Source organism: Toxorhynchites rutilus, chromosome 3 (assembly GCF_029784135.1).
Source record: "Toxorhynchites rutilus septentrionalis strain SRP chromosome 3, ASM2978413v1, whole genome shotgun sequence".
NCBI lineage: Eukaryota > Metazoa > Arthropoda > Insecta > Diptera > Culicidae > Toxorhynchites > Toxorhynchites rutilus.
The window spans coordinates 303,968,652-303,986,124 of NC_073746.1; the positions used below are offsets into that span (position 1 = coordinate 303,968,652).

The following is a 17,473-nucleotide window of genomic DNA, read 5'->3' on the forward strand; positions in this document are numbered from 1 at the left end:
TCTAGATTTAAAGGCCAGATTCAGATTTTAGATCCAGATTCAGAATCAGACTAAGATTCCAGATCCTGATTTCAAATTCAAATTCTAGATTCAGATTCCAGGTTCAGATTCCTGATTCAGATTCCTTATTTAGATTACAAATTCAGATTCCCAGATTCCCAGATTCAGACGCCAGATTCAGACGCCAGGTTCAGATTCCAGATACAGTTTCCCAATTCAAATTTCAGATTCGAATTCTAGATTCAGATTCCAGATTCAAATATTAGATTCAGATTCAAGGTTCAGATTCCAGATTCAGTTTACAAATTCCAGATTCAAATTCTAGATTCGAATTCCAGGTTCAGATTCAAATACCAGATTCAAATTTTTAGATTTAGATCCCAGATTCAGATTTCAGATTTAGATTCCAGATTCAGATTTCAGATTCAGGTTCTAGATTCAGATTCCAAATTCCAGATTCAAATAGTAGATTTAGATTCTAGCCTCAGGTTTCAGATTCAGAATTCAGATTCAGATTACAAATTCCAGATTCAAATTTCTAGATCCGAATTCCAGATTCAAATTCTAGATTTAGATTCCAAATTCAGATTTCAGATTCTGATCCCAGATTCAGATTTCAAATTCAGATTCCAGATGCAGGTTCTAGATTCAGATTCCAAATTCCAGATTCAAATTCTAGATTTAAAGTCTAGATTTAAAGTCAAGATTCAGACTTCAGATCCAGATTCAGAACCAGACTTAGATGCCAGATCCTGATTCCAATTTCAAATTCTAGATTCAGATTCCAGATTCAGATCCAAGATTCAGATTTCAAATTCAGATTCCAGATTCAGATTCCAACTTCCAGATTCTGATTTCAAGATTCCCAGATTCAGACCCCAGGTTTAGATTCCAGATTCAAATTCCAAATCCAGATTCCAAATTCAAATTCCAGATTCAAGTTCTAGATTCAGATTCCAGGTTCAGATTCCAGATTCAGATTACAAATTCAAATTTTAGGTTCAGATTCCAGATTCAGATTTCATATTTATATTCAAGGTTCTTTATTTAGATTCAAGATCCCAGATTACAGATTCAGATTCCAGATACAGATCCCAGATTCAGATTACAGGTCCTGATTCCAAATTTAAATTCCAGATTTAGATTCCAGATTCCTTACTTAGATTCAAAATACCACATTACAGATTCAGATTCTAGGTACAGATCCCAGATTCCAGATTCAGATTCTAAATTCAGATTCCAGATTCAAATTCTAGATTCAGATTCCAAATTCAAATTGAATGTTCAGATTACAAATTCAGATTCCCAGATTCCCAGGTACAAACCACAGGTTCAGATTTCATATTCAGATTCCAATTTCTGATTGTAGATTCAGGTTCAAGATACAACTTTTCGATTCAAATTCCAAACTCAAATTGTGGGTTCAGATTCCAGATTCAGATTTCTGATTCAGATTCAAGATTACACATTACAAATTCAGATTCTTGATTCAAACCCTAGGTTCAGATTCAGATTCCGAATTCAAATTGTGGTGTCAGATATCAGATTCCGATTCCTGATTTATATTCAAGATTCTTTATTTAGATTCAAAATTCCAGGTTCAGATTCCAGATCCAGATTCCAGGTTCAGATTTAAGATTCATGTTCCAAATTTTGATTATAGATTCAAATTTAAGATATAAATTTTCGATTCAGATTTCTGATTTTGATTCAAGATTCCTGATTTAGGTTCAAGATTTCTGATTCAAATCCAAGATATTTAATTCAATATCCAATATCCAAAAAATATCCAATATTGACTCTAAATCAGGAAATTCTCAAATTTTACAAATTACGATTCCAGATTCGAATTCCAGATTCCTATATTGATTCAGATTCCAGATTCCTGATTTAAATTCAAGATACCAAATTTGTCGTAGACTGCATTTTAACCAGACAAGAACATTTCATGTTATGATTGTAGAAAAGGTCACAAATATTCTCATATAATGATGGGAAATGATTTTTTAAGTAGCGATCTACATGTAGACAAAACTTTTAGAAATATCGAAGAATAGCATTTCGACATTTGCTCTATTTTATGTATCGGATTAGCATTTCAGACTTTTGATTCGAAATTTCAAAATCTAGATTGAGACATTCTAAACTCAACATTCACATGCTACAGTTAGATTCAAGAATGTTTCAGATTATACATTCCAGATACAAATTATGAATAGAAACTTCAAATACAAACCTCAAAAACAGAAATCTAAAATCTGATTACAGATTTCAGTTTCCTGATTCCTGATTCCACAGTAAGATTCTAGTAGTTAGACTATCTGAATGAATTCCAGATTCGGCCTTCACAGTTTTACTACAGGTTATAGAACTTCAGTTTGCAGATATACATATTAAATGTATGGGTTGTATGCATTCAGCAGTTTATATATTTGTGTAATTTCAGATCCCTTATCCATAATTAGATTATCAATGAACAAACGTGTTTCTCAATAATACTATTCAATTTCCTTAAATTGTTTACATCATCGCGATACAAAACCATGTTCCACGTAAATCCTCAGACGACACCGTCGCGATTCACCATGCCAATTGTGGCTTATCGGTACGATGACGAGGTTGAAAAAAAAATAAGCTGGTGGTGTCGTCCATCCCCCGCCCTTCGGATTCCTCCCGATGCAATCACGGGGGAGCGCTGATGGAAGCGGTATGAGAAGGATCCATCTTCGAACAAGCATCGGGCGTTCTTCTTGTGTTTTTTTTTATGCCATCGCGATGAATTATAAAAATTGTACGGTTTATCCTCGAGGCAAAGTAAAGCAGACTTTTAATTTCAGGTTAATACACACATATATACTCGGGGCGGGTTTTTCGGTGGCTTTCGGAGGTGAGAGGGGGTGTTCCGTGGTGGAGGATAATGTTTCTTCCATTTCATGTTGTGCGATTTCGTAATGATAACAAAACATACACCTTGCCTCGCTCCTGTTCGGAGGTTCGCTTATTAGAGCGAGCTGAGGAGCATACAGCCCCCGAAGTGCTGTTTGTTTTTTTTTTCCTTTTTGACAGAGATCTGATAGGTGAAACAATCTTAATGGAGAAATGGAAAAATCATCTCGGTCGCGAAGATGCTGCTGCTGTTGTTTTGTTTTGTTACAGAGATTTTCAGAGGGGGTAGAACATTTTTCGCCGACAGCTGTGAGCAAATTGATAATTGCTGGAAATAGAGCGAAAAATGGGGCTGCCAAGAATGCAGCATAATGATTAGATAATAATCTGCTTGTTTTCGTGGTTTGGAGAGCACACTTTCTGGATATATCATATAGCGGTGATGGTTTTTTAGTACCTTGATTCGATGAAAAATTGGAACATATTCGATATCATTATCTTTTTTCCCCTAAGGAAACATCAATTAAGTGATTGTTTTCATCCCGTTAATCCCGGTTTTTTATTTGCCCCGCTGCTATCGCATTTTCATGATGAATCACTCATTCCCTCCGCCTGATCCGTATCCGTCTCCTTCCGTGGATACTTTGCCACCATATTAACGTGTCTATTATTCCAGCATCAATTTGAATGATGGCTCAAGAAAAAGAAAATTCCTATTTTGGAGAGACAGCCAGCGGAAAAAAAATGCCTTTCCATCCCTCGAAGGTGTGCTAGCTCTGCACGGTGTCGCTAATGTGGCCCTGCTTTTAGTCACGGCCGGGCAAACTTCCGAGGACTTGCCAGAACACGAAAGCGAACAAAAAAATTGATTTTAAATCCTGCCCCGGGAGAGAAAAGCGCGGGCCCACGATTATGAACACGAAAAAAATCGTATAAATAATGTAGCTACATTAGTCAATCTGTTTCCTTAGGCAAATGAAAATCGTTAAATTTGATGATGCCATCAAAATTAAGTACCAATTTCAATTTCGCTGCCCTTTGCGATTCCACGACTGCTGAAGCATCGATATTAATTTCACCTGAGTGCTGTTCTTGGCTACCATTGGCACTGTGCCACCTTCCGCCACGGATTCAATCGACGCTGTTGTACACAATTGCAAGATTAATGAGCCCCGATTCCCTAACAGACAAACTTTTCGACATCGCGATCTCTCTCTTTCTGGCTCGTATCATCCCGACCAGTCCACGGTTATTTCGTTCGATTATTCATACTTCACCATGTCGAGGTCAAAGTTGCTACTGGTCCCTACGGTGGACAAAAAAAAAGAAGAAAGCACAGGGAGGAGAATTTCCCAGCAGCAAACACGATCCATAATGAAATACATTTTAATTTTTCAATTCATGAAGTTTGATATCCCGTCGTGGCGTTTTCCGGGACATATTCCCAAACGCGATACAATTTATCGGTCGCTCAGCGTGGCAGAAATGTGGTCTGATGCAGTCATGTTTTTTTAAGAGTATAGGGTGTGGTCTATTGGTTCTTTTTTTTTTGCAACTCTGCTGCTTTGTGAAATTTGATTCGATTCGCAAATAGTGCAGTATTCCTTGCCGCGCGAAGGTCTATTAAGTATGGAAATTTCTTTGTGGGTTTGGCCACTGCAAGTAACTAATGAATAGTTTCCAGATTATGTGTCACAAACAAATAATAATGATAAATACGTTATACCTTGTATGTATAGTCATAAATTCTGGTACATGGAATATTGGCTACAAAATCAACTGAAATCATCTTTCTATAAAATTTCTTGCAATGTTTCATCCAGTTACTTAACAGCTACAAATTACACAACATATTATTCGAAATGACCTCCATTTACGTTTCGGCATAGGTGAAGACGATCTGGCCATTCAACGATTGCAGCACGCACTACTTCCATGGGAAAGTTGTCCACTGCACAGGTGAGGGCGTGCTTGAGCAACTCAATATCCGGTTGACGAGTAGAACAAACCATAGCCTCTAATAAGCCCCACAACTTGTAACCGAGTGGGTTCAGGTCAGGGCTACTAGCTGGCCAATCCTCTGTAGATATAAAGTCCGGAACATTGTTTTGAACCACGTTTGGGTCGTTTTGCCTTGTTCAGAGTTTTGCTGAAAGGCCCAAGGCTTGTTAACGAACACTGTTTGGTTAAGAGGTTTCACAATGCCTTCCAAGATGTCCGCTTGATATTTTTTCCCCCTGTTGGGTGTGCACCACTGTGTCCATTACTTTGAACTATTGTGGTAGGATTATATCCAATTGATATACTTTGGCCGATGTTTTCACTCCATTTTCGCAAAAATGTATATCGATTACACCATCGTAGCTCACTCCCTACTAAACCATCACAGGTGATTCTTCGATTGTGAAGATTAAGGATCCAATCGCAGAACTGTTCATTAATTGATCTTCTAATATACCCTTTAAAATTATATTTTACTATAAAATTTCAGTACTTCTACCAAAACTCGACATTTTAATGTCAGATTATTTTCAGACATAATTCTCGTGCAAGATTTTTCATTCACTTGCAAATAACATGTTACATAGAATAAATGTTTGATACAGAAAATATGAAGACAGCCCTAAATTGGACAATTCCTTTCTCAATTTTTGCTCTCATCAACACATCCGGCGATCCATTTTTATTTATATAGATAGAAGACGAGAAATGAGTGTGTTTTAACACATTAAAATCCATTTCCACTTTCGAACGAAGATCAATTTTGTTACCGCAAACATCAAATGGACTAACAACGCTTGTCAATATGTAATTGTAGAACACATGCGAATTGAATTTTTCGAATTTTCCCATTTTCCTTCAGAGTTTTCCGAAAATTTTCAATTGTCATGTCTGGTTGGAGTATGTTTGGTTGAAATATGTGCATTATTTATATGGGACCCCTCTCCTTCCCAGAGGAGGAAGGGGTGTCATACCATCATAGAAACATTTTCCGTACCCAAAAACCCTCACATCCCAAAGGGCCTGGCCGGGCAAGGGAGTACAAAGGGCCCCCAAACCAAATCACTAGCTGTATGGCAAATATTGTAGAGGATATAAAATAAGAAATTTTGGCGGTTTTTTTGAACCCCTATGTGGTTTAACGTAGGATATGTAGTGAAAAAAACTGAAAGTGCATCTTACTACGGTGTATCAAGAAAAATTATCAAAACAAATTTTATCAAAAATTAAAATACAGGTCGGACTCGATTATCCGGGATTCGATTATCCGGAGTATTTTATTTTCGGAAATTTTGAATAATTCGTATAATAATTCCATATTGAACAGCTTATATGGGTATCAAATGAAAGGATTTGACTAGTAGAACACAATTATTTATGAAAACTATGACTATGACTATTTATGACTAGTAGCATCTAGTTATTCATGAAACATGCAAATCCAAAATGGCCGCCACCACAAATCCAAGATGACCGCAGTTCCCAAATAAACAATTACTTTTTAATGGTTTCATTCAGCTAGCCCTGTCTGTATGTATTTTTGAGTGTTTGTAGGGTTGTCCCACATTAAATGAAATTTGATCCTGATTGATCTGAAATTAGGAACATACCTTGAATTCTACTGCCGTTATAAAACTGTGTATTCCATGATTTGAAAAACTCAATTTAGCCGCTGCTAAAAAATGGCTAAATGGCCTGACTTGGAGAATACACTACATTATGAACTACGTCGCCGCCATAAAATCTTCGACCATGTATTTTTTGCAATCCCCTCAATATTGGTATAAAATGAAATGATTTGACTAATAGAATACAGACATCATCTTAATATTTCGAAGAAAGTTAGGTAAGAAATAAAAATAAAAAAAAAGTTGAATGGTTTTATTGTAGAGAAGTATACTAATGATATAGATAATTTACTAAAAACTAGAAAATAAAGAAAGTAAAAAAAAACTTTAAGTTAAACGGGAAGTAGCAGTTAATAGTTATCACATCCGTTCCTTCATTAATCTAGTGCAATGATGAGACTAAAATAAAATCTTGGGGTATATGATGAAACAACTAACTGTGGATAATAGAAATCTAACGTTTACTTATTACCTAATTTTCTTCGGAATATTTTCATGATGTACTGTATTCTATTATAATTTCATTTGATAACGATATTGAGGGGATTGCAAAAAATACATAGTCGACCATTTGGAAAGTAAATAGTTATTTGGGGACTGCGGCCATCTTGGATTTGAATTTTTCATGATTTACTATGTTCTACTAGTCAAACCCTTTAATTTGATACCCACATTAAATGCGGTTCTGAGAAAAAATATGTAATCCGCCATTTTGTAGCGGTCGCCATATTGGATTTTCAAGATCATGGAATACGCAGTTTCATGATGACACCAGACATAAAGATGTGTTCCAAATTTCAGATCAAACGGTTAACTGGAAGGGGATTAAATTTCTATTAATGTGGTACAGCGCTACAGACAAAGTTACAAAGTCATAAACATACAAACGGGTCCAAGCTAGATAAAACCGTTTAATAAATAAGTGCAAATGATAATTATATTACGTTTACCGAGAGAAAATTGTTTTTTTTTCTGACTCGATTATCCGGAGGAAAAAAATATTTTTTTTTATATTTCCAAAGGTTCTGGCTGGGTAAGGGAGTAAAAAGTGCCCCCAAACCAAATCACCAACTGTATGGAAAATGTTGAATAGGGTACTAAATAAAACATTTTGGCAGTAGTACCATATATTTGAGTCCTTATATCGTACACCATAGAATCTATGATGAAAAATGCACCTTTTCGTGTTTTTCACGCCATTCTCAATAGCTTTGAGACAAAAATAAGAAAAAATAATGATAGTACATCTAACTAAGGTGTATCGATAAATACCTTCAAACATTTTTTTCATCAAAATATCTAATAAAAAAAAATTAAATACGTAATTAAATACGTTTTTTGATACATTTTCTGGCATTTCGAAATTTTGAAAAAAAAATATAACTTTGAGACCCACCTCTGCTCTAATTTTTATTTTCTTGAAATCGATTACTATATTGTATTCGTAGTTTTCAATTGTAAGATTAAAATTTAAAAAAAATAATAATTTGGATTTTTTTAGTGTTCATTAATCTGAATGATCTTCCCACAAGGACTTAATTTTTCTCACAGAGCTCTATCGTACTGCTGACTTCTATGAATTTGGTAAACAATCTAAATCCAATATAAAGATAATCTCATATATTTCAAGATACGAGAAAAAAAATCTTTGTTCAGCGCAATGCTCTAAATATACCGACAAAATTTAGACTTATAAAAAACCAAATTTAAATAAATATAAATATAAACAAATTCAAAATAAATTAAAAATGCCCAAAGGCAAAAAAAAAATTTCCGCGCTATCCTCTTAAAAATTTAAGAAAAAATTACGCTACATGTGGAAAAAACAACACATATGAACGCATTTAAATAAAAATTAGAGTAAAAATGGGTCTCAAAGTAATATTATTTTTTCAAAACATCGAAATGCCTGAAAATATAAATAATTTTTTTTTGTACAGCGAAAAACACTCTAAAAATTCTTAAAAAAAACCTTTTACCTAAAATAGACGTAGGAAGAAATTTGAATACAAACTAGAGTAGTACTGAATCACAAAATTAAAAAAAAATCATTTTTTTTTAGTAGGGGAGAGGGAGGCAAGTTGACGACGTTAAGCTTTGGCGAGCCCTTGATCTTGGAATTATTTTTTTTTAATGTTGATGCTGATTCATATAGCCTGAAGTGTTTTCTATCATATTATCTATTGGATGGATGGAAACTAAAAAACTAAAAACAACAAAATGTAATAACAATTATTTATTTATCCTTGGTTGGAACAGTGGAAATGTCATTTCATCAACACTGTAAATGTCACACTCAGGAAAACGATACTGAGTTCGTATATCTCCCAAAGTCCGAAAAAATAAGTCACAATTTTCTTCATTGAACGCCATTAATCGAGCTTCTGAGGTATTTTCTGGCTTTCTCAAAGATAGCTGATGAGCCTTCATAAACATTTAAACCCATGTCCGTCCAGCGCATGTTCCTTTGAAAGGGTGCTCTATGCCATTTTTAATCGCAAACGAATTGGAATTCTTCGAAGCTGGACCTGAATGTGGCTTTAAAGCGGCCTTTATTGGATGACGTATACTGAAATTGATACAGATTTAATATTTCTTGCATAAAGAACATGGAAACGCAAATGCTGAATTGAAAATCTAACCTCCATGTCTGGATATTTTCGTCGATAGCGTCTCAAAGTTGGTTCTGGCAAACCGAACTGTTTTGAAGCACCCAGAACAGACAAACCTTCTTCTATAGCTTTCATAACATTCTCCAAACTGGTGTCCGACCAATATTGGTCTCCCTTTTCGCTTATAAGTTCTAACCATCTGCGATAAAAAACCAAAAATCAACATAATGTTGCAGTTCGCCAACTTGCCCCCAAGCGACTTTTTCAATAAAAAAAAATTAGCTGAAAAAAATTCATGATTGAAACTCGCCGGAAACAAACAGATTATGTGCAACAGAGTACCTTTATCATGTATAAAATTATTTTGAAATTTTAAATTTTCTCATAAAGTGGATAATGAAATTTAAAAATACGGAAATAAAATAACAAAATCACGATTTTTCTCATTTTTATTTTTCACTTTTTTTGTGATAACGTTTTCGGCAGAGTTACCGAATACAAAGTTTGGCCTTGTTATGATGCATCTTCAGTAAAAAGTAGGTGGCGCTACCTTCATTACAACGGGTCAAATTACCGATTCGTCATCTTGCCTCCCTCGCCAACTTGCCTCCCTCTCCCCTATTTGATTTTTTTATGAAAAATTTTTTAGAAGATATTGATGGATACACCTTAGCAAGATACTTTCAGTATATTTTTTTTCAAATTTTTGTCTCAAAGCTATTGAGAATGGCGTGGAGAAAACGAACAGGTGCATTTTTCACCATAGATCCTTTTTACTCCCTTACCCAGCCAGACCCTTTGGAAATATGAAAAAAAATATTTTTTGTACCGCGCTACACTGAAAATATCTGAAAAAAATCACACATATTTATAAAAGCCGTAGGAACACATTCAAATATGAATTAGAGTAGTACTGAATCTCTAATTCCCAAAAAAATATATTTAAAATTTCAATATTGTTTTTAGTACTTAAATTTTTGATGAATTTTTTTTTTTGATAATTTTTCTTGATACACCGTAGGGTGTAAGCATATTCAGTATTTTTTTCAAATTTCGAAGCTTTTGAGGATGGTGTGAAATAAACGAAAAAGTGCACTTTTCACTATAGATCCTATGTTAAACCACATGAGGGTTCAAAAAAACCGCCAAAATTTCTTATTTAATATCCTCTACAATATTAGCCACACAGCTAGTGATTTGGTTTGGGGCACTTTTTACTCCCTTACCCGGCCAGGCGCTTTGGCTCCTTTTGCTTGAATAGTTCTCAAGTTATGCAGAAGTTTGTGTTTCATTTGTATGGCAGCCCCCATGCCCGAGAGAGGGGGTAGGTGTATCGAACCACCATAGAACCGTTTCGTGTCCCCTAAAACCTTCACATGCCAAATATGGCTCAGTTTGCTTGATTAATTCTCGAGTTATGCAGAAATTTGTGTTTCATTTGTATGGGAGAGTGGGGAGGAGAGTCGAACTACCATAGAAACGTTTATTGATCCCTAAAACCTCTATATGCTAAGTTTGATTCCATTTGTTTGATTAGTTCTCGAGTTGTTCAGCACTCTCCCCCCCCTTTTTAGAGAGGGGAAAGGAGTGTCAAACCACCATAAGAATATTTATTGCTCACTAAAACCTCCATATGCCAAATTTGGTTCCATTTGCTAAATTAGTTCTCGAGTTATGCAGAAATTTGTATTTCATTTCTATGGCCGCCCCCCCCTTAGAAAGGTGGGTGGAGTGTTGAACCACCTTAGAAATGATTCTTCCCCCCTAAAACCTCCACATGTCAAATATTGTTTCATTTGCTTGATAAGTTTTCAAGTAATACAGAAATTTTGCTCGCTAAAACCTCCATATGCCAAATTTGGTTCCATTTGCTTGATTAGTTCTCGAGTAATGTAGAAATTTGTGTTTCATTTGTATGGCAGCCCCCCTCCTTAGAGAGGGGGTGGAGTGTCTAACCATTATAGAATCATTTATTGCACCCTAAAACCTCCACATGCCAAATTTAGTTTCATTTGCTTAATTGATTAATTCTTTTATTCTAAAATCGGATTTCGATCAAATAATGCGTTTTATTCGATAATAGATTGTCACTTGTTTTAAAGGTGGCTCCATTATGCCTTTTTTCATAGAATCCATCTCAGCCAAGCTCTCGGAGTTTCTGGGTCGCTATGGACTTGAGTGGCCTGGCGTTGTCGTGATGGACATGACATCTCTTCTGTTGCCCAATTTATACCGTCGATAGGTACCTTCAAACGCTACAGTTGTTGACAGTTGATGATTTCCACACCAAATAACAGATAGGAAAAATTATAGTGATTCTGATTTGAATGAAGTGTTGCAACATTTGGCTTAGAGAAGTGAGCATATTCCACGGATATAAAGTTGTTTTTACAGGGTCTTGCAGATTAAATGTTCACGCAACAAAATTTAATAACTTCTATAAAAGTGAACCGATTTTTATTTTTAAAAACCAAAAATAGGGCTCATTTTAGGACTTTTTTCGATAACGCGTTTTAAACGGCGAAAAAAAATCTTAATGCACATTACGACCAGGGTTGCCATAATAAAATCTGTGTTTTTGGTCTCAAAAAATCTTTTTATCTGTGTTTTTTCTCAGAAAATCTGTATCGAAATCTGTATCAACCCTTATGTCGTTTGTCTACTTCCATCCACCACAACAAAAGAGTATACTAATATTATAATTTATGCAACAATGTATCAGTTCACACTTTTTCTAAAAGAATGTTATAGTCTTATTCACTTATTCACAAAACAAAACGGTGCCACGATGAATAATAGATAACGGTACTCAGTATAAACAAAAGTTGTCATCAATTCTTGAGGAAAGGATTAATGTAATGTAGCACTGTGAAGTTGTAAGGAGCATTGTTCTGTAAGTTAAAATAAAAAGATAAAAGTCGTAGGACACCTAACTAATTTTTTTTCGTGATTTTGTGATGCGAAGGATATCACACGAAGAAGAATTATAGCAAATATTTTATGAACATAAACATAAAAACATTGTTTAGTAAATAATTATCAGAAGTTTACAAAAAAAAAAAGGAATCTTGTTCAACTTTCATAATCTCACAAAGTTATACATCACCTCTTTATCATGTAAACAGAATGCGACAAGTACGACGCTTATCTCGAAATTCAATACTACCGCAAAGGGTTAAATTTATAGGTTCAATATTGAATCTTAGGGCCTGATTCTCGAATACACTTCACGGTGGAAACGAAATGAAATGTATCCACGATGACAACGGTACGGTGTCAACATCTGGATACGAAATTAGTTTCCCACTAAAACTTCATTATCATTATAATATCAAATTATCTTCAGATGAATTTTTTGTATGAGATTATTGTACCACATGAAGAAAACAAAGTTTTCCATTCGCATTGAACACCAGTTTGATACGAAGAAGTTAATGTTCATTAATGATTTTTTATTTGAAAAGTGCTCATTCTGCCTGAAAACTCATTACAGCGCGGACTCGATTATATACAGTTTCTGATTTCTTTTCACTGTATATAATCGAATCCTCAAATCCTCGAGTCAAAAAAAATATTTTTTTTCGTTTTTTTTGCATGTATTTTTTTGTTTTTTGAATAAGATGATAATCACATGATAAAAATTAATTTATCCAAATTCTCTCAGGAAGTGAAAGATGATCATATTTGATGAAAAAAATCCTCCTACGCATATGTTCGAATTTCAACAATGACAGAGTTATTGAACTTTTTTTTTTGTTTCGGACTTTGTTGCCTCTAACTGGCTCTACATAAGAAAGTACGCTACGGAATACGATTCTGTTACTTTCATTTGAAAGACGAGGAAATTTAGTACAGGATATAGTAGTGGAACGTCTAAATTAGTAAATTCTAATAACATTTTAGAAGTGAAAAACTTAAAAGTTAATAATTTTTAATGTGTTATTATTAATTTTATCCTAGAAATGTATACTAAACTAGATTGTTTCTATCAATTAAAATGAAGCTCTCTAACCGCCCTACAATTTGTTCTCTGACACCCAACTTCTATTTTTCTTAATTTGGCAGCAATGTCGATATAAACAATTATTGATGAAAATTCAAGCAAAATCTTCAAAAATCACGATTTCTACCGCACTGTACATGTAATAACCACTTAAATTACACCTTAACGTTGAAAGGTTAAATTTCTTCTTGAAATAAGTCATATTTTAAATATAAAAAAAAATATTTTTTTCCAAACTGTATATAATCGAGTCCAAAATTGTATATAATCGAATCATATATAATCGAGTCTGTATATAATCGAGTCTATATATAATCGAGTCCGACCTGTATTATCTTCGACACTTCACTAACTCGTAAAACGTAGTTCAATGGTGTGCCGTTTATTTCGTTTCTACCGTGAAGTGTATTCGAGAATCAGGCCCATAATCTTAGCTTTAGTATCATTGATTGGCATAGTTATTATGAATGGTGGTATCCACGTAAAATTCGTATTCACTGTGCTTTAGTATTTATTTATTTATTGTGAAGCTTTTGCATCTTTTTGCGTTAGATTGAACATGAGAAAGCAGTACTACACGCTACATATGAATGCCAAAATGAATCTCATTCAGACTGATTCTATATGAATAAAATTGGTGAGTTGGGAAAAATATTATTGAGATCAAGCCATAAATATTATTGAATCGTTATTTTTAAAAATCTGTAAATCTGTATGAAAACCAAAAAAATCTGTAATCCTTACAGATCCTATCTTACAGATTCTTGGTTTCAAAAAGTCTGAAAAATCTGTATAAATACAGATTATTCTGTAAATATGGTAACCCTGATTACGACTTTGATGCTGTTGAAAATCCGACTTATTTCTTTGTTAAGTTCCTCAAAATTTTATGGCTTAGTAACATAGCAACGGTCCTTCGCGTACCCCCAGAGGAAGTAATCGACGACGAGAAATGTTGAAATTCTTACCATAAGAGGACAAAGTTTCATTAAGGCTTCTGTTGCTCGAGTAATAGGATTTCACTAAAAATACACGTTCTTGTAAATTGTACATCTTGACACCAAAAACTATCCGATCAGACTGAACGAGTAGCCGAATATTATCGTCCCGAAGTGGGGAATGCAGTGCTACCATGGACGGAGCGAAAACAATTTTTTTATAAGGAGCTATTCGATTTTTTGCGTGAGCGTTTAATCTGAAAGACCCTGTACAAGAAAGCAAAACTGTTTCTCTCCCTATAAATAATTTTAATAATTAAACCAAGTGTAAAATTTACTTCCTGGGTCGATCTCCTAATCAAGTCTTACCCGCCTTTCTCGTTCCAATCGAACAAATTAACCGAGGAGACCGACGAAAGTCCATAAATTTTAATGTTTCCTTTTTTACCGAAAGTTATATTCTTTCTTCAAAAAATTGCTGCCTCATCTAATTATCTATTCATAATCGCACACAACTTTGGGTGCTTTCACATTGCGCCCCTCTCACTGTATTGATACATTTCCCTCCGCGAAATGGGCTCCCGTTCATCATCGGATGGGAATGTTTATTATCAGTGGATATCAATTATTCATATTTATTGCAAGGGCGACGCTTCGGCTGAAAATAATAAAAAAGACGAGGGCCGAACCCAAAAAAAAACAGGAACGCAATCGACTTCACGTGAACCTATGGCCATCTAATCTCTCCGTTGCCTCCGTGTTTCCCCCATACTGTGGATTCGGGCATAAATCTCATTAATGAGTCACGATTCCCCTGTCCCCGGGAAATCAGCATACCGGGAAAGGAAAAGGACCAACTTTTACTCCTCGCATAATTCAAAATTTTTATTACAACCCAACTGTATGGACAATTTTCGCCGTCGGATGGCGGCTCAATTTAGAAGCCCTGCGCTCTGATGCTAGGATGAGTCGCTAACGCCGTTCCGTGAATCATTGTTTAATTACCGAGTATTATTATTTTCTCTCACTTGCAGACGCTAATTCCATCGGCACCGCAAAACTTTACGGTGGAGAAGATTCTGCCGTCGACGGAGGCCACCTTTCTGGCACTGGCTGGCCCTCGAGGACTCTCGATTCTGGAACTGCCCCGCCGCTGGGGACCCAACGGGCAGTACCAGGACGGGAAGGAGTGCATTATTTGTCGGTAAGTACCCGAGGGGAATGATAATTTTGCCCGACGTGGGGATTAGAGCCTTTAATTTGTGCAAAGTTAGCGAACAACAAGGCTTAAGAAATTGGACAAATTTCCATAGAAAAGCAATAACATCTTGGCGGATAGTAATTTCCGGAGGGAGATTCCCAAGCAATAGATTTGGCATTAGATAACCGGTCTTTGTGAGAGCAAGTCAGGCGACAAAAACTGAAACTCACCGAAATTAGCTTCCAGCACTTGACGGATCCGTCGAGTTTGTCACAAGCCAAAATCAAACGAGAAACATTCGAAACTAAAACAAAAGCCAAGTATCAGCAGCAGCAGTAAAAAGAGAGAGAGAGAGAGAGAGAGAGAGAGAGAGAGAGAAAGAAGTCGAACTCCTGTAGTAGAGCACAAAAACGTTCATCTAAATTTCATTTGATTTAATTTTAATTAGGTTTTGTGTTTAACTAGCAAAATCTACACTTGTTCGCTGTTCTTTGCTTTCGACACATGTTCTGCCGGTGGAAAATCTTCCCAAGCACACATCCGATGCCGGAGCTTATGAGCTTCCGATTTCCAGCGCACATACCAACACTAACACACTCACACATTGCCTGCCTCTAAAAAACTCATTTTGTCGAAGCTTCCAGCCGAACTTCCCCGCCATTCTCTTCGCTCCGCCGGCGGCATCTTTGACAGCATATTTCATTCGAAATGTCGAACAAGTTGGGATTGTTTTCCAACAGTTGGTTGGCGGAAGCTGGAAAGCTGGGAGACGGCATATATATTAGCTTCGGCTTCACTTCACACCACACGCGTGTTGCCTGCTTGTTATCCAGTGGAAGTCTATCAAGAAGCCAGTCTAGCGAATGCGGCGATTATTTGAGTTTGATGAAATTTTATTTGAATCCCTCCCTCCATTCCCCCGAAACCGCACCAAGAGATATGGCTTTTGTTTATTTGCGACAGATTTGGGACATTTTAATTTTGTGAATTTTGAATATCACTACCGGTATACTGTGTTGGCGTCAAGAAACTCAATGAAATACTCGAGAATGATCTGAGAACAACCACGATAAAAGAGTCCATTAGGCTCATTACTGAACTAGGCTAGAAATTTTTAAAAGCGCATAAATACTTTCGGATCAAAAATTTGTTAATTTTTTTTTGTCCAAAAGAGTGAGAAAAACGACGCACACTATGAGACTGCTTTGTCAAAAACATTTTGCTCGATTCCATCGAATATTTTTTCAAAAATATGCACAGCCGTTAGGAGATCAAAATTAACATTTTCTTCTTAGAGAAAATGACTTCATCTTCATATTCAGCAGAAGTATTGCCAAACGTACAAATTTATCGGGAAAGGTACAGATTTCTTCGTTATTTTCAGTACAGATTCAGTACGGTACAGTTTACAGATTTTCGACAAAAAGTACAGATTGGTACTAATTTTTTCCGCGTGTAAAATTTCTTACATTTGAACAAAGCAACATTAAGGTATGTGACGACTTTGACACCGCAGTATCGCTTGGTGCTGCTGATCATAAAAACATTCACAATGCAATAATTGATCAGTTTTATAAGGACGAAAGTCGTTGTGTTAGAGGCGTTTCCAGGGTTCTACGATGGGAATATACATAACCTGGAAAATAAATTCCTTATCCTAAAGGTGAATCTTCAATATTTTGGTTAGTGTTATCCTCCTGTATACGTCGTTTTAACTTTGGAACACACCTATTGAGCCTCATCACAGCCAAACAAAATTCATAAATAATAATAGTAATAGTAATAGTAACACTGTGTATTATAGTGCCAATTAATGTATGAGAAAAAGAGTGACCATCGAATTTTCGAACGGGACTTCTTGCAAAATGTAGATTCCTGCGAAAAATACCGTATGCAAAGTTTCAGATCAATCGGAGTTAATTTACTAGTGACACGAAGATGTCAAAGGTTGAGTTTTAAAAAGAAAAAAAACTCGCAAAATCATCCAAGGGGAGATTAAATGAAATCAGAGGTTTAAAAAAAAGTTGTGCATGCCAAATGCCTTCAAATTGCATGAAACGTCGAGATTTACGGTTATTTCGATTTTTGTCAAATATTGCCTTTTTTACCGTCTAAAATTCGAGATGACCATTTTCATTGGCACTCTACTGTAAATAAACGAATTCGGCCTGTATTGTGATTTGTAACATCATAGCTGCGATAAT

At 35.4% G+C, this 17,473-nt stretch overlaps 1 protein-coding gene across 1 annotated transcript in view; it reads left to right on the forward strand.

Moving 5' to 3' along the window:
• LOC129778341 (nuclear pore complex protein Nup88) overlaps positions 1–17,473 on the forward strand; it is a 191,234-nt gene that overhangs the window by 52,390 nt on the left and 121,371 nt on the right. Inside the window, exon 2 of the mRNA XM_055785207.1 lies at positions 15,103–15,272. Coding sequence (XP_055641182.1) covers positions 15,103–15,272 — 170 coding nt within the window. The remainder of the gene's footprint in view (positions 1–15,102; positions 15,273–17,473) is intronic.